Source organism: Cervus canadensis, chromosome 7 (genome assembly GCF_019320065.1).
Source record: "Cervus canadensis isolate Bull #8, Minnesota chromosome 7, ASM1932006v1, whole genome shotgun sequence".
Lineage (NCBI taxonomy): Eukaryota > Metazoa > Chordata > Mammalia > Artiodactyla > Cervidae > Cervus > Cervus canadensis.
Window position 1 is genome coordinate 57,050,008 of NC_057392.1, and position 27,690 is coordinate 57,077,697.

A 27,690-nucleotide genomic window follows, 5' to 3' on the forward strand; every position below is an offset into this window, starting at 1 on the left:
AATCTCACTGTTCAATGAAAACCACTTTTAATGTGCTGGTGGTTTTCCTCTCGATATTTTACTATATACTTGCATACTTTACACAACTGGAATTAAGCTAGGTATAACATTACTTTACATACAATATTTTCTTTTTTCGCCACACTGTGCAGATACGGGATCTTAATTTGCCAAAAAAGGGATCAAACCTGGGACTCCCTGCATTAGAAGCAGAGTCTTAACCACTGGGCCACCAGGGAAGTCCAACATTTTTCACTTGAAACATAATAAGTTTTTTCCAGTAAAATTATTTACAAATTCTAGCTTTTAAGAATTTAAAATTTAAGGGAACTTTAAAACTATTCAGTAATTAAGTTATCCATTCCTTTAATGCTGAACATTTAGCTTATTTGCATTTTTCCACTCATGAGCAACAGTTTCATATAAAATCCTGGAAATTTAATTGTTATCTGTATTTGTGTTTATTTACCTAAAATAGTTTCCTAGAAGCATTGCCAAGCCAAAGGGTGTGCACATTTTTAGTCCTCTTGCAACCATTAGCTGAACAGCCCTTCAGAAATAGTCTAACAGCTTATACTCTGGGGTGTTTTAAAGTCTATGCTCTTGCCTTCCTGCTGACTTCTGCGAGGACTCCAGGAGCTGACTCTTGCCAGGGAACAGCTGCTTTGGACCGTGCACAGTGTTTGGCCCAATCGACACTTCAATTTTCCTAACAGTGCCCCGAATTCCTTTCGGGGAATCGTCTCTGCCCCTTGTGCAGTTTGGTGGGACATCAGAGTTGGAAGTATCCCCTGGGCAGGAGAATGGATGCTGGTGAGGAAGCCAGCTTGGATGAGGTTGCAGGGACCCTTTCCCATGCTAGATGCTAGGCTCGTCCTGCCATCTAGTGGTGGATAAAGGGAGCTGGCAGCAGGAACCAGATCTCCAGCAGAGGGTGGGGAGAGCCAGATGAATCTGCTCTCCAGGAGGCCACCAGTGCATGGCAGGTTAGGGCGTGACCCAGAGTACCCTATAGGTACCTCAGAACTCAGAGTGCTATATGAAGAAGGTGAGTGTTAGTCACTCAGTCATGTCCAACTTTGCAGCCCCATGGACTGCAGCCTGCCAGCCTCCTCTGTCCATGGAATTCTCCAGATAAGAATGCTGGAGTAGGCTGCCATTCCCTTCTCCAAGGGATCTTCCAGACCCAGGGATCAAACCTGGATCTCCCACATTGCAGGCAGATTCTTTATCATCTGAGCCAGCCACCAGGGAAGCCCAAAGGGGGTGAGGGCAGGGATTATTCTCAATACTAATTATTGAGCACTGACTATCTGCCAAAGACTGTCCAAAGCGCTTTTTCCACTTTTAATCTTGTAGCCGGAGCCCAGCAGAACCTGTGAGGATGGGGAAACTGAAGCCAAATGCACACAGCTAGTCAGTGGCACAGAGAGGAGTCAAACCCAGCATTGTGTGACTTTATAGCCAACGTTTCTAGGAACATTTATAGAATCACAGAGAGATACTGCCAGCACCCCTTCTGTTCCTGCACCTCCACCCTCACCCCCACCCACCCCACTCCCTGGACCACAGACGGTGGTTGCATTTCCTGTGGTGCATAGCTCATTTCTACCTGCTGTGCCTCTTGTGGGTCCCCAAATCTCTCCTCTGAGAAACTTGGAAGGGAAGCTTTTCTCTCCGTAGGCTTGGAGATCGTAGGGGGAAAAGGGCAGGGGTGGTGGTAGAGTCCCTCATCTGTTGTCCAGAAATGTCAAAATGTCTTAGACCAACGTTAACAGCTCTTTCCCTTTATTGATTGTGTGAGATGGAGATGCAAAGAAGATCTCTAAAAGGCAGACTCGTTTCAGATCAGCCACTGTAAAGTTTGCTTCTAAATCCACAAAGGGGGACTTCCCTGGTGGTCCAGTGGCTAAAACTCCACACTCCCAATGCAGGGGACCCAGGTTCTATCACTGGTCAGGAAACTAAATCCCACATGCTGCAAAAAAGATCAAAGATCCTATGTACTGCAACTAATATTTGGTACAGCCAAATAAACAAATATTTTAAACCCAGAATGGGTTTCGTGGGCTTTCCAGGAACAAGAGTGGGACTGGCCTAGAGTTACCCTAGCCTTGTCCCAAAGGTTGGAAGAACCAACCTGCCACCCCAGTGAACACACAGTGAGCCCAGGGGACCCACTGGCCTACAGACACTTCCACTTAGGGGATACTGAGGTTTATTTAGGAAGCAGTGGCCATTCTTCCTGCCTGGCCCACCAGATGAATAATAAGCCACCTATTTTTAGTTTAAGGCTTTGTTTTTCTTTTCCTGTTTTAGAAATTTATCCAGACCCGTTTCTCAGGGTTGATAGCTTAGGCCAAATCAAGTTGATCACTTGGGGAATAAGGAGAGTGCCCTTCAGAAAGGAGCATGGTCCTCAAGTTGACTGATTTCCCCTTAAGAATCAAAATTTGTCTGCAATAACCTCCATCATTCACCCAACAAACACCACTGGATGCATTAAGAGACAGAAAGGCTGACGTTTGGCATTGCTGAGCGTCCTCTTCTGAGCCAGGTCCCGGCCACTGCGTCCTGTCACACAGGCACCGCCACCCTTGTCCTCGCTCAGCTCCATCTGCTACCTGCCCCAGAACAGTAGGGGTCAACCCCGCTCTCCCGGACGTGGACAACCTCTTGCGCTTTAAGTATCAGTTGCTGGTTCTCACCACTCTCCAACCCATGCACCTATTTATTTCCCTTTTCTTGTAACGGTATGATCAGTTAACTTTATTCACACATTTAGTCAATCAACATTTATTGATCGCCTACCATGTGCCAGGTGCTGGGGTAAAAAGGGGTCCAAGTCTCTCACAGCCAAGAGGAAGGCTAGTAAACAAGACAATTACAATATGGGATAGAAAAATGCTAAGCCAGAAACAAAAAAAAGATACCATGGGGGCACTTCCCTCACCTTCTTTTTCCACTTTACTACCTTTGGCCAGACATTGTCTCAAGCTCCTGGACTGTACCCACTGCAGAGGCTCTGGGCTTCACTTGTCGCTAAGTAGTGACATAGCCCCCTCTCTTGCCCTCGCATGACACAATCCCAACCACAAACTGAAAAGGGGCCATGGCAGCCTTTGGAGAGTGGACCAGTCCAGCAAGAAAACAGGAGGGGAGCAAGGCCTATAGATGTACCATTGGTGCTGGGGCTGAAAAGAAAGCTGGAGGATGGATAAATGAGGGGCAGGTGAATGAAAAGACGAGTAACTGAGTAATGATTCAACAGCTGATTTAATGACAATTAGAGATGAGCTTCCAACCTTGAAGCAAAACTGAATTTCCATTTCCAACACTGGTTCACTGAACACCAAGTTCCCCAGAAAACCCTCTACAAAGATTTTTAAGAAAATTAAAATCACTTAAAACCTCACGAAGAATGTGACAACGCGCTTGAAAAAACTGGAGCTGTCTAAGGGAGTTCCAGGTGTGACAGTCACACATATGTGACCAGTTCGAGGTCACATATGAAGGAGAAAGCTGAGGGTACCCCCATCCCCACTGATTTGTGAGAAGGAAGGAGCTGCAAGTTGCTCAGGCCAGAGACTTCCAAGGCAACGTGGCTGTTGGGAAGAGAGAACTACAAAGGGTGATAGGCTGGGGGCTTCTCACTTAACCTGACAGGTGTACTATGTTTATTAGCAGCTGGAACGTTACATGTGGGTCACAGTACTGTGTGAATCAGCTCTGCAGTGTCCTACTGCCCACCCACCCCCTGCCCCCACCCCGCTCCCAACCCAGGGAAGCCTTCAGGGTATAACAACTGTATTCTAAGCTATCTGTCCCATAAACACAGTTTTAGTGCTATAAAGAAGACCAGGAACTGGGAGGAATAACACTGTGTTCTCAGAGGCCTGTGTGAACAGTTTATAAGTTCTTCAAGGCTGCCTGGTTCTCTGAGATGAACTGGCTGAAGCTTTTGACTTTGGGATTCAGTCGGTGGGTGAGCTTGATGTCACGGTCTGGCTTCATTTGATAGAAACGACACATGTTGGCCATTTCCTTTGCTGCAGGGAATTTCAGCTTCTCATAAGCCTCTGGGGTGATCTTTGAAGAACAAGTTAAAAAAGAAAGAAAGAAAAGAACAACACGAAATGTTATAGCCCTCATTTAAAACAGTTTGAAAAGAACTTGTTCACCTTCATGATGATACAAATCCACAATTCTTTTGCCTAATCCCAAGACCCAAGAAACACTGAAGTTTTTTTTCATAAGCAATTTGGCAACATATTGACTTTCCTGAACTAATTTGGGGGCAAAACCTTATCTAAACTTAAGAGAAGTAATTTATGGTCTTCATCCTGCTTAGTGGAAATTGCCCTGTCTTTCTCTGCAGAGATATTGATATGTTTGGTTACAGGGTCCTGCCCCAGCCCCTGATGGTGATGTCACATAGTGTGTGTAGACATAACCCCTCTAAAAGCTGCAAGACTCTGAAAGCTGAATTGTTTCTGGCCCCAAGCACTCGGGATAAGGTACCATGGATATATAGCCCCTTCATCTGACTGGTTTTCATATACATTTCCTCCTGGGATTCCTCAGCATGCCTTCAAGATCTTCAACCCATCAAGCCCTCCATGCAGCATCAAGGCACTAAGCTCTCCATCCTTCCCTCCTGATTGGAAACAAGCATCTGAACTTCAGCCATGCAGCCTCTGCCAGGGCCAGGCCCAACAAACACTCCCCATCACATACCCACTGAGCCACCCTCTGAAAAACCCTTCTGACACTAAGTGGATCTATAGAGATGCCATCTGCATCAACTAAGACCATTTCTTTCTTTCTTTCCTTTTTTTTTTTTGGCCATGCCACATGGTATGTATAATCTTTGTTCCCTGATCAGGGACCAAAATCTTGCCCCCTAACTACTAGCGCAGAGCCCTAACTACTGAACCACCATGGGATTCCCATTAAGAACATTTCTAACTATTGGATCCAATATAATCAGTTTTTAGTCTCCAACGATAAACTCTAACCTCACTTAGAAAACTCTAACCTCTACCTGGCCTTAGAATAATGTGACAGGTGCAAACTCATATAACATAATGACTGTCATACCATTTATAGTAATGAAAAATAAAAAACAATCTGCATATCCAGAAAATAGAGGAATGGTAAAATAAACTATGGTAACTATGGTACATCTACTCTAGAAATATTATGCAGTCAATATTTTTTAAAAAGTTGAATAGAAATATATGCTCATAATTTAATGTCAAGTGAAAAAGCCAAATACAAAATGGTACATAGCATGTTGTTTTAATTTTATTACATATATACTGGAAAAAGACCAGAAGAAAATGTACAAATCTTAACAGTTACTATCTCTGATAGATTAAACAATGTGACTTTTATATTCTTTTTAAAAATAATTTTCTGTATTTTCTGCCATAAGCATTTATAATTTTTGAAATCAGAAAACATTTTTAAATTTTAGTGAGTTTGAAAATAGAACACTATCAGAGAAGCATGGAAGATGACTTCTAAAATATCTGTCTCCTTGAGTTACTCTCTCATCCTGTAACTTTGGTAACTAATATCCCTCAGGAAAATAAGGGATGCTTTTCTGCAGGTTTTTAAGAAAAGAGATTTGCTCTGTTGTGTCTCACTTTTCTGAGAGAACAGTGTCCCTTTTGGGGTTAGACAGGCAGTTTCAGCCAGATCAGAGTTTCTGATGGGAGTTTATTCTGGGGAGTTCGGGAGTGGGGTCGGGGGTGAGGGGTAGTCGCTGAAGTAATTAAGCAAACAGCAACCTTCTGACCAGACAGCGAAAGTCAGACCGCCAGGGCTGGAGCGCCACCTTGTGGCCACATGCGTCCTTCCCCAGAGTACCGTACCAGCACCAGTGGCTTTAAGTCAAACTCGTTTCTAAGAACAGCTTTAACCATTCTGTAGAACTTCCAGCTTCCAATCCCATAAAATTCTGTGTGCCAGAGAAGTTTCTGCTGCATTGCGAAACAACTTGTACCCAAAGCCGTCAGAAACCAGGTATGTGACTGAGAGATGCTTGGACGGTCCTGAGCCATCCCAAATAACGTCTACCTGGCATTCTGAAATGAATGCACACACACCACACGCCCACATTCTTCACCTCCCTCCCCTTCTTTGTAGAGTTCAGACCCCACAGACAAAATGAATACAAGACCCAAAAGCAAAGCACTGGGAGAGGGGTCAGTCACTAAATAGTAAATTTGCACCCAGGGATAGATGACTTTGCAGAAGTTCTCATAAGAACAAAAGATGTTCTCTCACCATCTTTTGAATGAGTGCTGACTTCTTGGGCTTGGGAGTAACATTTTCTCCATGAAATTTGTGTGGCTTTCAGTGAGATCCCCAAACATGGCTTTATAGCTGGATTGATACCTACAATAGTTTTCTCCCCAAAATATCTGTCAGCCTCCTCACAGGGCCAGTACTTGAGGTGAACTGGAGTCTAGATAGCCTCTCAAGATTCACTGGCCCACGAGCTGCAGATGAAAACAAAAACCAACCCTCTGCCCCTAACTCTAGGAAACATTCTAGAGCAGGGTTCACCAAACTTACTCATGAAGGGCTAAATATAAATATTTAAGGCTTTCTGGCCATATGGTCTCTGTCACTACTACTAGAACTACTGTCTAGAACTACTCAGATCTACCAATGTATCCTGAAACCAGCCAGAGGCAATACACAAACAAAAGTGCAGGTGTGTTCCAATCAATCCTAATTTACAAAAGCAGACTCGAACTGTAAAGAGGAAGGGACTCTCTCTACTCTGGAGAAATGTCAGTACTGGGCAGAACCTGAGAAACCATCCAGACTACACTCTCCTTTCACAGATGGGAGACCAGCAGCCAGGAGAGACAAAGAGCTGTGTTAGTTGATGCCTGCCAGCTTGAGGGAAGGTAGGGTCCTCCTTTCAGCTGCGATGGTGTCCAGGCCAGGCACACACAGATGCACACTTCTTTCTCAGAAACACTGTTCTCTCTCCAGCCTCTCACAACAGCCGCTTGGAGAAATGGCTGGAAGCACTCAGGATGAACCACTGCCCTCACTTCTCTATGAAAGGTCTATCATGGCCACACTCAAGCCCAGGCCATTCCAACCCAGTTAGTTATGGAGGGCTACTAAATACCAGACCCAGTGCTAGCCTTTCCCACATGGGTCTCACCACATCCTCGCAACAAGCCTATGGCAGGTGTAATAATCTTCTTTAACATATGAACAAAGGAAGGCTGGAGAGGTTAAGTCTGCTTCCCAGGTGGCTCAGTGGTAAAGAATCCGCCTGCCAATGCAGGAGACTCAGGAAACATGTGTTCAATCCCTGGGTCAGGAAAATCCCCTGGAGAAGGGAAAGGCAACCCACTCCAATATTCTTGCCTGGGGAATCCCCATGGACAGAGGAACCTGGCAGGCTACAATCCAGGGGGTCACAAAGAGTCAGACATGACTGAACATGCACACACAACCATGGAGAAGTTAAGTAATTTTTCAAGAGCCCCCAGAGGGATAAGGGCAGAGCCAGGACTTGCTTACTTCCCCAGACTGCCTCCGGTTTATTCCTGTTCATTCTAGAACTTAGTCAGGCCACCCATTGCTCCCTCCACCCATACCCAGTCTTGCCCAGACTCAAGGACCACCTCAAAGCTACTCCTTCTGTGAAGCCTTCTCCTACCTTCTCTGACCACCCATAGAGCAGAGAGTGTGGGCAACACAATCAAGCACCACAGAGTTCTGCTCTTGTCTGATCACTATGACTTCATTCATGTGAGAATTTTCACCCCAACTCTGCTGTGAAGTCCTCAAAGGTAGCACCAGGTATATAACAGGTCCTTGAGATATGCTTGTTATATGCCAAACTCTAGGCTAAGCTCCCAAAATATACCCTAATTTTCACAAAATGCCCCAGGAAGATGCTCTCAGCCACTTTGTGAATGAGGAAGCCACAGCTTAGAGAGGCTAAGTGCCTTGCCTGATGCTGGCCAACTCTGGCACACTGGCCTGATCAGCGATGAGTCCCTGGGAGGGGAGGGATGGGATGGTGTATATGAGAACATTGTACCTTAGTCTTCAGAGTCTAAGTTCTTTCCACCCAAAAGGAATTGTACTTTAATAAGCTGATTAACCTGAAGCCAAAGCATAAAGTCTTAAGGTTAGGATTCAGATGCACCAACAAATGAAGACAGATTCATAGAACAGGAATCCTCTCCAATTTCATCTGACGGCCTCAGCTCAACCCTGCCCAAATCTGTGAAAAGTCTCCCAGAATTTGTAAGTTAGTGGGAATGTGACCTCTTGTGATCATGTTTGTCTCTTAAAAACTCACCTTTGCATCTCGGACTTCTTTCCCCAAACCCTTGGACAGAATATCAGCATACTGCTGCATAGTCAGCACTTCTGCACTGAGACCCATGGCCTTGCCTACAAACTCCTCTGGAGAATTAAAGATGCTGCAGACGATGGCTCCGATATCAGCAACCGAGATACCATCCATTGGTACATCCCCCATAGGCATTGCTAGTTTAAAAAATAAAAAGATAAAAATAGCTAATTACATCACATCCTTGGTAGCTCCCATCAATCTGAATTAATCAACCAGTTAAACAAAAGGTATGGGAATTCCATGTAACACTGAGTCGCTACCATCCATGCAGTTATAAGGTTTGTTTGAGAAAATATCATAATACCTGGGTATTGATAAAAAGAAAAAGAACTACTATTTACTAAGCATCTTCTGTGTGCAAGTTATGATTAATTGTTATGTCTAACCCTGACATCTCTGTTGAGCTCCAGATGCATTTGTCCCATGTCCTACTCAACATCCTTACTTGAATGTTTAATAAACATTAGAAACTCAGTGTGCCCCAAAATGAATTCCTGGGCAACCTGCTTCTGCTACAAACTTCCTTCTCAGTTAATGGCAACTCTATGATTCCAGTTTCTCAAATTAAAAATCTTAGAGTCAACCTTGACATGTGTCTCCCACCCCAGATCCTTTTTTTTTTTGTAGTCGTATTCACAGTGTCCAGAATTTGAAGACTTCTCGCCATCCTCACTGGTATTACCCTAGTCTAAGCCACCATCTGAGAAGAGCTAACTCGTAAAAGACCCTGATGCTGGGAAATATTGAGGGTAGGAGAAGAAGAGGGCGGCAGAGGATGAGATGGTTAGATGGCACCACCAATTCAATGCACATGAATCTGAGCAAACTCTGGGAGATGGCAAAGGACAGGGAAGCTTGGTGTGCTGTAGTCTATGGGGTCGCAAAGAGTCAGACACAACTCAGTGACTGAACAACAAAGCCACCATCATCTCTGACTTGGATTATTGCAAAGCTGGGCCCCTTATTTCCAATTCTACTCCTGCCCTTCCACAGTCTCTTTTCAACACAAAAGTCAGAGTGATTCTGTAAAAACTAAAGTTAGCTCATGTCATATCTGCCCAGACCCCTCCAATGGCTCTCTGTGTCTCTCAGAAGAAAAGCCATAGCTTACAGGACCAGACCCTCTACTAGCTCTGGCCTCACCTCCTACTCCCCTCTCCCCAACCCCCAACCTGCTCCGATCCAACCACACTGGCTGTTCTGTCTGCCTGAAAATGTCTTCCCCCGAATATTCACAAAGCCAGTTACTTACCTCTATCAGAAGTTGCTCAAATGTCACCTTCTCAAAGAAGCCCACCAATCACCTAATTTAAATTTCATACACCACGCTTACTGCTAACACTCCACATACACTTTACTCAGGCTTATTTTTTAGAGTACTTATCACTTTCTAACACATAATACATTTTACTTCTCTATTATGCTTCTCTGCTATCCACCTCCTTGACCAGAATATGAGCTTAATGAGGGCAGAGCTTTGTCTGCTTTGAGTGGTTTATTACTGAATCTCCAGTAAAGTGAAGTAAATGACTGGCACGTAGGAGGCCTTCAAATATTTATTGAATGAAATCATTAGCAAACATATTGGATGGTTTAATCCTCAAAACAACCTTGAAACATAGGAATATCAAGGAGTTGCCTGAGGTTACTCAGCCAGCAAGCAGCAGAAGGGAACTCAAGCCCTCATCCATCACTCCGAATTCTGTGCCATTCCTACAGGTGGGTACAACCTCTCGCAGATTCCCAGAAGCCCACACTCCTGAGGCTGGAACCCAATGTGGACGTGATCTAGCCCCAGCACTGTCGTTTATTTAAACTGAAGAATCTAAGTCTACTGACTCACCCAGCGCCTTACAGTTAGGAAACAACAGGCCAGGACAAGAATCAAGGTCTCTGAATTCCAGTCCAGTGTAAAAGTGACTTAAGGTTTAGCAGCCAGGAACTAAATGTCACAATTTGTCTTTTTGCAGCAAAATTAACTTCCTACCTGATTTCTGGGTAGGAAATATGTCTGCTCATTCCTCTGCATAAATTATAATTATAAAATATATAAATTATAAATTTATAAATATAAATAAATTATAAATTATAATTGTAAAAAAGCAGTCTCTGTTTTTTGAGGCACTCAGAGTCAAGTGTATTCTGACTCTGAGGTTTGCTTTTATTTGAAGATTGAGGTTCTTGGACTGAGTTTAAAAGGTGCTAAGGGACAGTGGTAAAAAAAAATATGGTTCTGGAATTCTGTTTGCAGCCGGCCAGCATCTCCTTTAGCTCTCCTAGCTCCAGCCAAAGGAGAAGGGGTTAAGTGAGGCGGTCTCTATACCATGGCTCGAATGTAAGCTAATCAACCAGCAGTAAAGCACCGAGGAAGCAACTCACTACAAAAGCCACTCGCAAGAGTGCGCCCTCTACTGGAGGGGTGACGAAACCTCATCTTTACAGGCCTGGTACTGCTGCACTCGGTGGAATGAGACGTTATCAGAAGTCCACTGAGCTGCTGATTCGCAAACTTCCCTTCCAGCATCTGGTGCAGGAAATTGGTCAGGACTTCAAAACAGATATGCGCTTCCAGGGTGCAGTTATTGGTGCTTTGCAGGAGGCAAGTGAGGCCTATCTTGTTGGCCTTTTTGAAGACACCAACCTGTCTGCTATCCATGCCAAACGTGTAACAATTATGCCAAAAGACATCCAGTTAGCATGCCGCATACGTGGAGAACGTGCTCAAGAATCCACTAAGATGGTAAACATTTCATTCTTAAAAAAAGAAAAATTCTCTTCTTCCTGTTATTGGTAGTTCTGAACGTTAGATATATGTTTTCCATGGGGTCAAAAGGTACCTAAGTATATGATTGCAAGTGGAAAAATAGGGGAGAGAAATCAGGTATTGGCAGTTTTTCCATTTTCATTTGTGTGTGAATTTTTAATGTAAATGCAGGACGTAAAGCATTAATGAATGTCAAAATGTTTCAGTGAACAAGTTTCAGCAGTTCAACTTTATAACAATTATAAATCTGTTAAATTTTTCTGGACAATGCGTGCATTTGGATTTTTTTAAAACAAGTAAATTTCTTATTGACTGAAAAAAACAAAAGAATATGGTTCTGGAATTCTCTGGTGGTCCAGTGGTTAAGACTTTGCACTTCCACTGCAGGGCGCATGATTTCAATCCCTGGTTGGGGAACTAAGATCCCACTTGCCTCATGGTGTGACCAAAAAAAAAAAAATTTTTTTTTTTTTTTTTTCATTTAAAGAGTAGTTTTGGAGTCAGATTACCAGAATTCAAGTTCTGGTTCTACCTTACTATTGATCTTGGCAAAGTTAATCTAATCTATCTGTGCCTCGGTTTTCCCATCTGTGAAACAGACACCAAACATCCAGTAAGTCCTCGGTAAACGTTAGATATTCCCTATGGTGTGTGGGGGCGGGGGGGGGGGCGCGGTGGCAGGGAGCTATTCCCTATGGAGGGGGCGGCGCTTGACGGAAGGGAGAGGACGAGATCTCAGGGATACCCGAGGCTGGGTTTTACAGATGTGGGGAACTCACATGGGACTGGGTACCAGCAAAAGGTTAAAGCATCACCTCTTCACCTAGGGCCAATCTAATTCATAGATTATAATATCCTAGTTTAGAACCTGGGAAATGTCACGGGTGCAGGCTTCTGAAACCTGGTAGAGGCATAGGAAGAAGGGAAGGGGGGTGAAGAGATGTATCACATTTATACACTTATCAGGTCACTTGTTGAACTATTACCCAAGTCATCTGTGACATGTGGCAGGTGCTCCAGGCTCTAGCTCAGATCTACTTTGCCACTAGTTACGTCCCTCATCAGTCTTAATTACATGCCAGGGAAGAAAGACTGCCTTGCAGTCACTGATTCTCTCACACTCCCTCCATTCCACAGAGCCACCCTGGACTATGGTCAAAGAAAATGTCCCCAAAGAGCAGGGGAATGCAGGCCAGGGGACTGGCAGCATTGGAATTCTAACCAGGAGTCCTGATTAGAACTATAGTCTTGCAGGCCCCAGACCAGACTTATGGAACCAGGCTCTGCAAGCAGGGCTGGAAACTCATTCTGAGGGAGTCAGTGTCCCTCCAGGATTCTCCCATCCAAGTACTAACCAGCCTGACCCTGCTTAGCTTCCGAGATCGGACAAGCTCAGGTGCAGTATGGGCATGGACCCTCTCAGGATTCTGACCCTGGGATCCAGGTCGAGAGAAGAATGTGTTCCCTGTGGCCACAGAAGGGCAGAGAGACGAGCTAGAAAGGAAAGTCATCTTGTCCAACTTTCCTATTAGACATGGGGAAACTGAGGCCTGAGGCCACGTGGCTCACTGCTTATATGAGGAACATCAGCTGGATGAGACAGGAAGTGTAATCCTTGGTTTTTCCAGCCCAAGACCCAGCTCTCCAGGAGATCTAGGACAACGTGGGGCCCCTGTCAGCACTTCACCCAGAGCTGACCACACAGCAGGCACTCGGATGGCATGTGAAGAGAGGAAGGATGGGAATAGGGGGCTGGGCAGGGGGAAAGCTGGTGTCAGGTTAGTTTCACTACAACCCTCCACATACCCAGGGTGTAGTAATCTCCATCAGAGGCCTTCACCGGCTTCAGTGGGCCAAGAAAGTTTTCAAAGTAAGCTGCCACTCGGACGCTGGTCATGGAAACGCCAATGGACCAGAAATACTCCTCCACCTCACCCTTCCCGTCAAAGTGCAGCACCTCCAGCTTGCCGTTTGTCAGGCGCTTGACGTTCTCTGGGCCGCTGTACACCACGTGCTTCAGACCCTGGCTCTTGGCAACATCAGCCACCAGTTTTCCCTGAGGGACAAAGGTAGACACCTTATAGAGAAGGTTGAATTTGCATGCAGACTGAGGGGCTGATGCTGGGTCCTCTACTCCCCCCCGACGCCTTTCTCTTATTGTCCTCTTTGGAGGGGAGCTTTCCCAGCCTCAGATCATAGGGGAGGCCACCAGGATCCAGAAGCAGAGGCTCCACTGTGTCAAAATGCTGAACCCATCTTCTGGTGCAAACAGTAAGGAATCCGGCCCCTTCCTCTTGGTTGTCAGTAACTCTGTGATCCACTACCGCATTTTATATATATATATACATATATATATATATATATAAGAGGCTCAGGGATACCTGTGAAAGCAGTGTGATGTTTTCTGATGATAGATTATATCTGCTCACCATTTGGATACTGAGGGCAAAATGGAGGGAGATATACATATAATTGGTTTTTATAAACACACACACACATACAAGCATGCATAGATGTACATATATTTTCTTTTTTGTAGTTTTAGTTCCAAGTTCTTCAAAGCTCCTTCTTCCTTCCACTCCCTCTCTTTTTTTTCCCTTCTTTTCCTCACAAAACCCCATACCAGACAGAGAAGACATAACTAATCTGGCTTAGGTTGAGAAAGTGAGACAGAGAAATGACTTGTACCCCTACATTCCACAGTGAGTGAATATCAGAATTAGAACTCAAGAGTTCCTAAAATAAGTCCTTCCTAAATTTATCACTTAAAGACAAGCTGTAAGTGATATAATTAACAGACGTTCCTGAAATGGTTCAATCTTGCTCTTAATTTTTTTAATTTTACCATTACTGAAAAAGTCCGATCCCATCCATTACATTTAAAAACTTTAATCTTCATATTTTCTATTTAAACATATGTATAATTTGCAAATAGCACTGGCATGGGGGAGGGGAAAGTAGATCTTATAATGACAGAAAAGTTCCCTGTACCCCCTATGGTGATAACTACTTTCCAGAAATTCTATGGGCTCATGCCCAATATTCTACGTGCTCATTTTCATCTTTTAGCTGCTTCTTTATTTCTAAATAACATGTTGTACTGCTAATTCTTGATTTTTCACAGTTTAAGAAATCATCTACTAAATTTCTACTATGACAGATGAGCCTCATCTTCAGCTGTCTCTCTCTCAATGTCTCTGTCTCTCTCACACAGGCTTCCCTGGTGGCTCAGCGGTAAAGTACCCGCCTGCAATGCAGGAGATGCAGCAGGAGAAGCGAGTTTGGTCTTTGGGTCAGGGAAGATCCCCTGGAGAAGAAAACAGCAACCCACTCCAGTATCTTTGCCTGGGAAATCCCCTAGATAGAGGTGCCTGGTGGGCTAAGTCCACTGGGTGGCAAAGAGCTGGACACGTCGTAACAACCGAGCACAACAGTATTCTCACACACATGGCCCCACCACCGTAACCATCACATACATACACAACTTCCTTTTTTTCATCCTCAGAATATCATATTTGGAGCTGCATCATTCATCAGTGCTAACATGGGTGAAGCAGAGCGACGCTTCACCTGTTTTATGGTCACATTCACTTTTTCTACAAATTTTCATTTTCCCTGGAGTTCATCCTTGTGACTCATTTGCTTGTTTGCTCACTTCTTTTCTTATGTACCCATTGCTAATTCATTTCCAAGTTCTCTGCCAGAAGTCTAAACATAGTCCTTACATTTGTTCTTCCCATTTCACTCTCAGAGTAACCTTAATTCATGGGATGTCCTTGCTGCCATCCCTCACATGCCATCTACAACAAATGGTAAGAATCAGAGGCTCTAATAACTGGCTCCACTACACGACCACTCTCAGATCTCCAAGGTCACCTTTGGACAGATGTCACATGACACTGATTTTACAATCACCTAACAATCCACCTGAAGCACATGGATTTCATAAATGCCAGAGAGAAGTGATGGAGTGAGGCCCACCCCCTTCCAGGGAGGGCAGCATGGGCAGGCAGGAAAAAAGAAAGGGCTTTTGAAGGTGGTTCCCACCTGACACACTTCTTTCTCTTTGCTGAAATGTTCCCAGGTGTTGGTTACCAGGAAGGCCCCATAGGCTCCCTTCAAGGCAGCCTCCACCGATGCTTTGTCATTCAGGTCCCCTTTAACCACCTCAGCCCCAAGGTCCCGGAGCACCTGCGCCTTTGGCTGGGTCACGTCTCAAGTCAGCGCTCTCACCACATACTTTTTGCTCTCTAGCATGTCCCTGGCCACAGAGCCGCCCTGGGCTCCTGCAGAATTGGGGAAGAAAAAATACAGAAAGAGTCAGGAAGAATGTTCACTAAAAGAAGCTGGGCAGGGAATCCCATTACTGCTGCTGTAACTGCTTCAGGAGGCAGTCCCATGGCTTGCAAGAGTGGTTTCAAATTAGGTTTCTCACAGCGTTCTCCGAGGTAGCTTAGCAGAAGCCATGGAGGAGAGAAAGAATGGGGGGCCCGGAGGCAACTGGGAGGCCAGGAGAGCAGGGGACCAGACCCTCCACCTCAGAGTCCACTAAGCAATTCTACTTTTAACTGGTCAGGGTCCTCTGTCCATGGAATTTTGCAGGCAAGAATACTGGAATGGATTGCCATTCCCTTCTCCAGGGGATCTTCCCAACCCAGGAATCAAACCTGGGTCTCCCACATTGCAGGCAGATTCTTTACCATCTGAGCCACAAGGGAAGCCTTAACTGGTCACAGGTTTCATTTTTTAGGTTCTTTGTAGAATTTTACTTTCAAAAGAAGTTCCTATTCTATTATTTTTTTAAAGGGTTGAAAACTTGCAGAAGTTTCTTTTTATGGTGTTCAAGACTGTTCATGATATGATCATCACTCACCTGATTTATCCACTCTACAAATGTTTACTGAATGTCCTATGGGGGATGCCACAGACTCTACACATTCACTGATATTTGGGATCCTGCATCAAACTGGTCCCATATCGGTCCTGATTTTGTGTGTGTGTGGTTCAAAATGCACCTTCCCTTCTCTCTCCTGCCTAGCTCCTGAGAGGCTGCCCTCTATGGACTCCATCAGTGGGCTCTTTTGCCTTCAGTCTGGGTCTGGCCAGAGGAGGGCATCAACAGGGGACCCAAGGGTTGGAGCAGAGGTGACCCCTTCACATTGCTGCTCTTCCCAGGTTTTAGTCATCTCTCTTGTCCTCTGGTCCTTTCGTGTTGCTTACTTAGTCTTTCTGTTCTTTCCCATCTTTACTAAATTTTCTCAACTTCTCTGAGAGACTGTGGCACTTCTTTTTGAGGCACCCCAACTGATAGACCACTGATGATCCTGTCAGCCTGACGTTCAGTGGGCTTTGCCTTTGGACCCTTAGCCAGTTTTGTACTCTTGTACTGAATATGAACAGATAGCCAAATTCATCAGATGTTCAAGGAAAGCCTCCAACATAAAAGGTAAAACCAAAATAAGCAAACTGATAAAAAAAAAAGAAAAGATAAAAAAAGGCAGGAAACAGAAGAAAAATTTTAAAGAATTAATATCCTCAGAGATTGGAGAAGATATTACATTGAGAACACTATTTCTGAAATGCAGTATCTATAAAAATTAAAATTCAATTTAAAAAATCTGTTGACCTTATTAGTTTGCTAGAGCTGCCATAACAAGATTCTACAGAATGGTGGCTTAAACAACCCATATTTTTCACACCCCTGGAGGCCAGAAGTCCATGAACAAGGTGTCCTCGGCTGGCTTGGTCTCTCCTGAAGCCTCTCTCCTTGGATTGTAAAAGGAGAGGCTGCTCACTGTGTCTTCAAGTGGTCTTTCCTGTGTGTACTCGAGCCCCTCAGGTCTCTGTGTCAGACTTCCTTTTTCTACTGAGAACAGCAGTCAGATTGGACTATGGCCCACTCTTATGGCCTCACTTTAACGGAACCGCCTCTTTAAATGACCTCTTTAACAATACAATAACACATTGTATATGTGCAAATACTGTCACATTCAGAGGTACTAGGGATTAGGGTTTCAACATATGAATTTGGGGAGGGACGGGGTACAACTCAAAACACTGACCTTTGTAATTATTTCCTTATAACTGAACTGTAACTTAAAGTTCACCTTGAAGACAAACTGTTTACTCTTTATCCCTGTTTGCTAATCATGTTTTGAGATTAGTGCCTGGAACACTGCAAGCTTTCAATATCTGTTTATTGAATGAAAGAATGAGTGAATGAAGGAAGTACAAATAATGAAACCTCTGTGCTCTGCATTCTCAGCTTTCAGGTGGACAGTCTTTGCCTGGACCCACATAAAATGGAAAAGCAAGCAATATGGACAAGTATGAAAAAATAAGAAGAGTAGAACCAAAACCAGGACTGGCTCTCCTAATCACACCCACTTTAATGTCTCATTAAGACTCAAACCAGGAGACGAATTCAACCATATTGGCCTTGCTCCCTTGAAGGTGAGTCCATGTAGAGAGCAGCATTTTAATGGCAGACACTGGAGATGATGCTCAAGAGTTTGACATTCAAATGCATACACAAGTAAGGGTTAACACTTTCCCTATCACATTTAATTAGGCATCATGTATTTTTATTCGCCGAATCTAGTAACCCTTCCCCAAATCCCCAAACACACACCCACAACTCCAAGGTTATTGAACGAAGGATTAAAAGTGGGCAGTAAAGCAATCAGCACACCTCCTCAGCCAACTGCAAGTCAACTTTCTTCAACTTTAACACATCTAACCTGATTCCTTTAGGAGCCACTCCCAAGCCTCTTACCGTCCTACTTTGAATGTTTAGGCAGCAATTCAAGTGTAAAGAGACGGAAACAGAGTTCCTGACCTGTCTTGACCTGCTCTCTCCAGGTCCTCCCCATTTCAGTGAATCGCAACTTTATTCTTTCAGTTGCTCAAACCAGAACACTTAGGAGTCATTCTTTCCCTCTGATATCTGACCCATCAGGGAACCAAGTCAATGCTCCTTAAAACATATTGGGAATCTGACCACTCCCTAGTCTAAGCCACTGTCAGTCATGCCTGGTTTAGGGCAACAGCCTCATAAGTCTCCCTGCTTCAGCCCTTGCCCCCTACAGCTTCTTCACCAGACAGATGTCAACAGGAAACTTTAGCACCAAGTCTTATCATGTCACAGCTCTGCTCAAAACCCTTCAGTGACTTCTCCTCTCTTTCAGGAAAAACCAACAACTTCACTATTGCCCTAATACGATATACAGTCATCCCCTCATCTGATTACCTTTTGTTTCCTTTTAAAGTCAGTGTCATACCTGCTTTTGGGGTTGATTTGGGGGTAGTGTGGGGAGCTGCTTTGCTGGGTCCTCCCTGCTGTGTGGGCTTTCTCTAGTCCAGGCTAGTAGGAGCTCCTTTCTGGTTGCAGCATGAGGGCTTCTCATTTTGGCGCCCTCTGTTGTTGTGGAACACAGGCTCTAGAGGGTACAGGCTTCAGCAGCTGCAGCAAACGGACTTAGTTGCTTTGCAGCATGTGGGTTCTTCCTAAACCAGGGATCGAACTGGTTGGTGTCTCCTGCATTGGCAGACAGATTCTTTACCACTGAGCCACCTGGGAAGCCCATGGCTGTTGGTTTTTTGAGAATTTGCTTCTCTTTTCTCCCCACTTTAGCACTTGCCTCCCTTCAGACAAAACCCCTGTCCTCATAGAGCTTCTATCTTAGTGTGGAGAGAAGGTGGTAAAGGAAGAAATCAAGCAGGAAGGGAGTCAGACGGTGGCAGGGTGGAGTGAAGTTGCCATTTTAAAAAAGGAAGTCTGGAGAGCGGTCATGGAGAGGGCTTGGAAGACATGAGGGAGAAAGCATCGTGGGTGACAAAGGAAGGAAGATTATTCTAGGCTGAGGGAGCAGCCAGTGCAAAGGCCTTAAGTTGGGAGTGTGTTTGAGGAACAGGCAGAGGGAGAGAGGGAGAATGGCAGAGGAGGAAGTGGGAGAAGTGTCTTGCAGACCAGGAGTTGGGCTTTCATTTCACTTGAGTGAGGTAGGGGGCCGCTGTTGGGGGATTTTGAGCCGAGACCTGCCATGATCTGACAGTTTCAAATAGATCATCAAAAGGCAGAAATGAGAACTGACAGACGGAGAGTGAGCTGATTGAAAGATTTTGGAAAGATAGGTCTAGCTGTTGGGAGAACAGATTGTGAGGGAGGCAGAGGGGAAGCAGAAATGCCAGTGGCAAGGTTCAGGCAGCTGTGCGTGAGAGAAGTCCGGGCACGTGTTCTCCTAATCCCCACCCACGGAGAAGGCAATGGCACCCACTCCAGTACTCTTGCCTGGAAAATCCCATGGATGGAGGAGCCTGGTAAGCTGCAGTCCATGGAGTCCCTAAGAGTTGGACACGACTGAGCGACTTCACTCTCACTTTTTCTTTCATGCATTGGAGAAGGAAATGGCAACCCACTCCAATGTTCTTGCCTGGAGAATCCGAGGGATGGGGGAGCCTGGTGGGCTGCCGTCTATGGGGTCGCACAGAGTCGGACACGACTGAAGCGACTTAGCAGCAGCAATCCCCACCCACTCCATCCTTTCAGAGTCCTTCCCGCACTGGTCAGGATGTGGGTATCTTCTGCCCATGGGCCTCTCACATTTGCTCCTTGTGCTTATCAGGAAGCGAGTGGAGAAAAGTCTGTAGCAGATAACTTGTGCTGAAATGAGACTTACACCAACAAATCAGCCCATGATCAAGAACAAGAAAATGTGTCCGATGTCCTTGTGCCTCTCAGATCATTTCTGTACAAATCAAGTCAAATCACCCTGCCCCTTTACCACATCATAAATGCAAGCAAATGATAAACTTTTCTCAATTTTCTCCAAAGGGCTCTTTGTTCAGTCTATGCTTGCAGGCTCTGAAGTTAAAAACAGGAAAACAAGAAAGTAACCCAAGTCAGCACACACTTTTAAAGTAAGAAGTTTTTTACCTGTTGCTCCAAACACTGCAATTATTTTCTTGCTGGTCATGTTACTAAACAAAGAGTCAATGCAGCAGCAGCACTTTCCTCCGAACAGCGACAGCAGCTGAGATGCAGTTTCTGTTGAGCGTGAGAATTTTAAACCTTTCTGATTACCACACCCATCATGGACTATGTCCCTGCCTTCTAAAAACTTTTGTTATCACCACCTAACTAACTCACTCTGACACAGCAATTTTCTAAAGGAGGTTTCATTTATTTCACTTACTCATGTGTTCAGCAAATGTGTAGTGAGTACCTTTGGTATACTAGGCACTGAACTAGAGGCTCTGGTAAGGGAGACAGACTAGTAAGTAAAAGAAAAGCAGAGAGAAAGGCAGAGGGAACGTAGGTCCCGGAAGGGAAACACGAAACCCAGAATGGTGGTGTTAAGGAAGGCTTTTGAGGGAAGATGTTGCTGGAGCTGGCCTGAAGACCCCATGGAGCGTTCAGTTAGTGAGAGCAGGAAGAGAGACCACCCCAGGCAGGAGGAGCCACACATGGTCAAGTTCACAGGCAGGGTAATCATGACAAAGGGCTCAAGATGGCTGCAACAATGCTACTTGAATGATGGGAATTAAGACTGAGAAGGATGGCAGAAGGCAGAGGACAAAGGGCCAGTTTGTGGATTTATCCTGGCAGCCACAGCAGGTTTTAGCTGATCCTCTGGCAGCAGAGTGGAGGATAGATTGAAAGAAGATGATGCTAGAAGCAGGGATTCCCCTAAGGAAGACAAATAAGAAATGATTCAGTTGAGAAATGACAAAAGCTTAAATGGAGGTGATATTTTGGGTTAAATTGTGCCCCTCCAAGATTTCTGGGTTGAAGTCCTACCTCCCAACACCTCAGGATGTGATCTTATTTGGAGAGAGAGTATATACAGAGGTCCAGTTAAGGTAAAGTGAGATTAGAATGTGCCTAATCCAATATGACTGATCTACTTATAAAAAAGGGAAATTTGGAGATTTCTCTGGTGGTCCAGTGGTTAAGACTGTGCTTCCATTGCAAAGGGTGTGGGTTTCATCCCTGGTCAGGGAACTAAGATCCCACATCCTGTACAATATGGCCAATCAATCAACCAAGAGAAAGTGGGAAGTTTGAACACAGAAGGAAGGCAATGTGAAAATACAAGGAGAATGCCACGTGAACGTTAAGGTGGCCATCCACAAGCCTACGAGAGAGATCTGGAGTAGATCCTTCCCTCACAGCCTATCGAAGGAATCAGACCTACCCAACTCTGGATTTCCAGCCTCCAGAACCATGAGATGATAAAGTTCTGTAGTTTGATCAACCCACTTTGTGGTACTTTGGTGCAGTGACCCTAGCAAGCCAACAGAGGCATGACAATGGGGGTGAAGAGAAAGATATTCAGGAAGAAAAGTAAGAAGGCCTTTATGATTGATTGGATGGGGGAAGGGAAAGTGAAAAAGGACTAAAAATGGCTCTGCCAACTGGAGGAGTTGGCAGTGGGGGAACAGTAGTGGGGCTCAGGGGGAAATGAGCTCAGAACTGGACCTTTGGTTCTGGGGCTGCAGCTGGTTGAGAAACTGGGAGCTGAGGGAATGACAAATGCAAATGCAAATGTGCAAGTTAAGGAAACTTGCCATAAAGGAAGTAAGAGTGAACTGTGGTTATAAGGTACAATGAAGTTTCATTTCAGTAGGAAAGACTTGAACACATTTGTGGATTGAAGGTGGCTCTCTCCTTCCCCTCATACTCTGCTTTATTTTTCTTGATAACGTTTATGACCTGACATGTTACAGGCATGTTTATTTGCTCATATGTTTATTTCTGCTCCTGCTCCCCACAGCTAGGCTGTTTTTGTTTTATTCACTTGCATGTATCTCCAGTGCTTACAGCTCTATTTGGCTCATGGCAGGTGCATGTTAAATACTTGTTGAATGAATGAAAGAATATTTGGTAGAGTTAGGTCACTGGGAAAGCTGTAGGGCACAAACTTTGCATCACAAATGAAGAGGAGCTGAAAATAGCAGATACCACAGGATTACCTGGAGCCCTCTGCCAAAAGACTGTGAAGATGGATCCAAAATAGGGAGCAACCTGCCCCTTGCCTGCAGCCTGTCTGCCCCTTGCCTTTCCCTTCACCCTCCTGCTCCAATCACCTGCTCCTGCCTGTTCATCCTTGTGAGAGGAAGCATTTCTCCCACCCACCCCCTTGTATAGTATAACCCACAAGGAAACAAAGAGGTAAATTCTGGAGTTGCTACAGACTTCAAGAGTTGATCATTCACATCTTTCCATTTCCTGTCACAAGAAAGATATATGACACTTCTGCTACCCTACACTACACACAGTTTTACCCTAGCCATATGGAGAGTTCTCAGTGCCACTACAAAGATTTATTATATTCAAGGAAGTTTATCCATGGCATTATTTGTGTTAAAAAAAACACCTGGAGACAATCTAAATGACCACTACGTTGTTTTTCAGTCGCTCAGTCATGTCAGACTCTCTGTGACCCCACGGACTGCCAGCACGCCAGGCTTCCGTGTCCTTCACCTTCTCCCAGAACTTGCTCAAACTCAAGTCCAGTGAGTCAGTGATGCCATCCAACCATCTCGTCCTGTGGGGGAAAAAAAGTTAGCTTTTTAACTAAGCCAATCCCTACCAGGGCAAGTAGCAACCCATTAAGAAACTAAGTGTTCAAACAGAAGTCAGTGATGCCATTTTCTTTGTAATTTGAAGGCATCCTAAGCTGATGTCTCAACATTTATTTAGGGTCCCCTTGATAGGAAAAGTTTGCTTTTTTGGTCTGCCCAGCCAAGAGAAGGAGAGAATGGGCAGGACTCTGCAGTCAACATTCAGCTGTGCACTCCCTTGGCTGTGTTTGCTTCTTACTTCCAAGTGTAATTAACCCAACCCAGTAAATCCACAACTAGAAAGCTGTGCAACACATGACAAGAGCTACCTCTTGGACACTTTGTAAAATTTCCCTAAACTTCAGTTTCTTCATCTAAAAAATGGAGCTGGGGTGGGGAGGAGGGCAGTGATTGTAGTATCTCCCTCTTATAGATGTGGTGAGGATTACATGAAATTAAACTACTTAGTCTTCCCAGGTGGTTCAGTGGTTAAGACTCCACACTTCCATTGCTGGGGGCACAGTTTGGGGAACTAAGATCCTGCATGCCATGGTGCCCCCCCAAAAAAACAAAAAACTGAAAGACAAGCCATGCAGTCTAAGTCAGAGGCCCCAGCTCCCATGGTCCTGACTGGGGGTGGCAGAGAAATGCCATAAGGAGGAAGCAAGTGAGGACACCTCCTTAGGAAAACTCTTGGATTATCAGGAGGAATTGGGGCTGGCTGGGCATGGGGAGAGGATTCTGGAAATTTAATACTGTTTTGTAATCACTCATTCAGTTTCTCACTTTGCCATGCTGATGTGGTCTGACAAGATTTGTCTTACACTTAAAAAACTCAGTCATTCAGCAAGGTAGCAGCATACAAGATCAACATTCAGAAATGGGTTGTATTTCTTTACACTAACAATGAAATATCAGAAAGGAAATGTAAAAACAAAACTAAAATCCCTTTTTAAATTGCATCCAAAAAAAAAAAAAATACTTAGGAATAAACCTGATCAAGGAGGTGAAAGACTTTTATGCTGAGAACTACTAAACATTTTTTAAATTTATTTAGTTGGAGGCTAATTATTTTACAATATTGTAGTGGTTTTGCCAACTACTAAACATTTAATAGAGGAGATTGAAGATGATTCAAAGAAATGGAAAGATAGTCCATGCTCTCAAATTGGAAGAATTAATAAAGTTAAAATGGCTATACTACCCAATGCAATCTACAGATGTCTTTCGATCCATATCAGAAAACTCAATCCATTCTTTGTGTGTGTGTGTGTTAGTTGCTTAGTCATGTCCGGCTCTTTGAGTCTTCTTTTAATGATGCCAGCCCTATAAATATTCTGATGAGGACAATATTAACATTAAGATATTCCATTTTACCCTAGCAAACCAGCAAAAGAAAATCATATCAGAAAATCCTCTGGTGGTCCAGTGGTTAGGACTCTGTGCTTCCAAGCAGAGGGCTCTGGTTCTAACCCTTATTTAGGGAACTAACTTTCTCCTGAGACACACAGCACCCCCCAAAGAAAGTCAGAAGCCAAAGCAAGTTTTCCTTTCTTTCACATCTTTCCAGTTCAGAAAATGTATCCCTGTATGCCACACTTTGTTTTCTGTGTCTTCTTCTACATTTTCACAATGACACCTGTCCAACTACTAGCATTTAAAGGAAACAATAAAAAGAAAACACCTAGAGGAAAATGTAAAGGTACATTAATTTTACTCAGGATGAAGACTTTTTCAGTCTATATGTGATAAAGACATTCCTAACAAAGAAAATCTGCAGCTCTGACTACAAGAAAATTTAGAATGTCTTGTGGTCGATACAAACTGGGATAGCTGCCCAGCTCATAATTTCCCATTGACCATTTTTGTGCCACTGCTTCTTTTCTTGGTAATAGACTCCCAGCATAGGCATGTAACCTAGGCTAGCCAATTATAGTGTCTCTATCTTCCCACTTCCTATTGATTTTTTTGTATATTAATTCATTCCAAAACTGTTTCTGGAGTGAGGATTCAATGATGAACAAAATATCCCTACATTTCCTTGAAGCTTTGGATTTAGGGAGAAATAAGCATTAATCAAACACTTATGCTAATAAACACATAATTATAAACAGAAATATGTTCTCTGAAGGAGAAGAACATGGGTCTATGAGAACTATAAAGAAAGCTGAGCACAGAATTGATGCTTTTGCACTGTGGTGTTAGAGAAGACTCCTGAGAGTCCCTTGGACTGCAAGGAGATCCAACCAGTCTGTCCTAAAGGAGATCAGTTCTGAGTGTTCATTGGAAGGACTGATGTTGAAGCTGAAACTCCAATACTTTGGCCACCTGATTCCAAGAGCTGACTCATTGGAAAAGACCCTGATGCTGGGAACGATTGAGGACAGGAGAAGGAGACGACAGAGAATGAGATGGTTGGATGGCATCACCGACTCAATGGACATGGGTTTGGGTCAACTCCAGGAGTTGGTGATGGACAGGGAGGCCTGGCGTGCTGCGGTTCATGGGGTTGCAAAGAGTCGGACACGACTGAGCGACTGAACTAAACTGAGAAGTAGGGAGGAGTGCAGTCAGGACTGAAGGAGTGTCACTGGAGATGAAAGGTGAAGAATGGGGTCGAATAAACCATTGGGACTTCCCCAGTGGCTCATTGGGTAAAGAATCTGCCTGCAATGCAGGAGACACAGTAGACGGGATGAGACCCCTGGATTGGGAAGATCCCCTGGAAGAGGAAGTGGCAACCCACTTCAGTATTCTTGCTGAAAAATCATATGGACAGAGGGGCCTGGCAGGCTACAGTACATAAGGTCACAAAGAGTCAGACAGGACTGAGCAACTAAACACAAACCAGGTGAAAGGGATAATGAGGGCAGAGAGAAGACTGCAGGTAAGGAGAACCACACCTTCTGTCAGTGATAAAAGCAACAGGAGATTAGCAGAGATAATCCTATCACTGGTTGTTAAAGAACAGCAAATTAAACAACAGTTTCACTTTTTATATTAGATTCACCTTTTACATTAGATTAGCAAAGTTTTTAATTTTGATCCCCATGATATGGTGAACATTCATAGATTGTGACCAAGAGTGTAAATTAATACAACTTTTTTTGGAAACTAAGTTGACAGTATGTTTCAAAAGTCCTAAAAAAGAGATCTAGTACACAGTATAATGAATATAGACAATAATATTTTACTACTAAAAAAAGAATCCTAAAAAAGATCATGTTTGTTGACAAAGTATTGTTTCTACAAAGCTATCCTAAACCCCCTCAAAAATTATTTTAAAAGCTCATATGTAGATTTATGAACAAAAAATATTCATTGAAGTATTATTTCAAATGTCAAAAAATTAGAAAAAAACAAAGAAAATGATTAAATTATGTATAGCCATATGGTAGAATATTATACAGCCAACAGTGCACATGCAAGATACAGCACTTTTCTAGTTAGAGGAAAGAATCCAATTAAAATGTTCCATTGCCAATAAAATATGTTAGCATTCAATGCATAATTTGTTGCTTAATAACTACTTGTTGAATACAAATTCATGATTGACAACAAATTAGATTTATGAAGCCTAGATGCATTATAAGATTTTAACATATATCTAATTTTGTATTTGTAGATGGAACTGCCTACTTGACAACATGTACTTCCATATTTTATAACCTCTCAAACTTACTGAATTCAAAATCAAACCCTAATCCCCTCCCAGTTTTTAACTCTTTCCCTTTCAGGCTTCCCCAGTCTGGCATGCCACAGCCTTTTGTGAGAGCTTCTTGATGTCTCCATCCCCTCACCCTCCTACAAGTCCATTCAATTCTGTCTTCAAAATAGATCTAAGATCTGTTTATGTCTCTCTGTCTCTTTTGTCACCACTGTATAGCAATGGTCTCTCTCTCCTGGACCACTGCAATAGCTTGATAAGTGAGTAGTCTAGTTTTCACCTCCCTCCAACCCATCTCCATCCAATGGAGAATGTGATCATATAAAAATAAAAATTGAGTCAACTCTTTCCCCCGCTGAAAACATTTCAATGGCTTTCCACTGTATTTACATAACATTCAACACCCTTCTATGACCTACATAATAATTGCTACTTATTACGGGCTAGACAATTATCCTAAATGTTTTATATTTACTAACTCAAGGAATATTAACAAAACCTGTGAAGTAGGTGCTCTTGTAATTTCTAATTTACAGACAAGGCAAATGAGGCACAGAGGTTAAATTTGCCTGAGGGCTCTCAGTAATGGTGGAAACAGGGTTCAACCCCAGGTGTTCTAGCCCCTGCTCTTAGCATCACTAGCCCCCTCCAATACTTAGCTGTGCTCACAAGGATCCTATGGTCTGATCACTAGGCTCCTGGAGACTGACCAACGTCCTCATTTTAATGCATTTGTGCCCTGGCCTGACCCTCCCAGGGACACGGTTTCCACTTCTCTTTAAACAGCTGCTGCTTCTCATCTGTATAAAAAGGGAATAATAAAATAGATCATGGCACATACTTACAGTGGAATACCATGTAACTAGTTTTAAAATATGAGCTAAATGTATATGTACTAACATGGAATTTAGTACATTTTAGATTGCTAAGTGAAAAACGCCAACCTGTAGGATAGTATATTAAAATAAAAGAATATGTATAGCATGATATTAATAAATTTGTCTACCTATCAAAGGTCTAAATGTTCAGACATTAAATTTTTAACTGAGGTTACCTCTGAGGAGTGAGATTAAAGAAAAAAATAGGAAAAAGGACTTTCACCTTCTACATTGTACAGTTCTTGTTTGAATATTTTTATTCCCAGACTACATTAGTAATGTAATAATAATTCTAAGGCAAATATTTTCTTTATATGCTAAATGTCTGATTGCTGAATTTTGTCATCTGGTATTCTAATTTTTGCTACTTTTATCCCTTTCCCAGTTCTCTCTAGGTAGCTAGAAAAGATGC

General features: G+C 43.7%; 1 protein-coding gene across 1 annotated transcript; it reads right to left on the reverse strand.

Moving 5' to 3' along the window:
* Positions 1 to 3,257: 3,257 nt before the first annotated feature.
* On the reverse strand, positions 3,258 to 19,796 carry LOC122444830 (nmrA-like family domain-containing protein 1). The gene is made up of 4 exons (XM_043473487.1): positions 19,601 to 19,796; positions 12,975 to 13,224; positions 8,348 to 8,538; positions 3,258 to 4,089 (listed from the first exon to the last, which is right to left on the reverse strand). Exons 1-4 carry the CDS (start codon positions 19,757 to 19,759, stop codon positions 3,910 to 3,912), a joined length of 780 nt encoding a protein of 259 aa, XP_043329422.1. The 5' UTR covers positions 19,760 to 19,796; the 3' UTR covers positions 3,258 to 3,909.
* Positions 19,797 to 27,690: the final 7,894 nt, after the last annotated feature.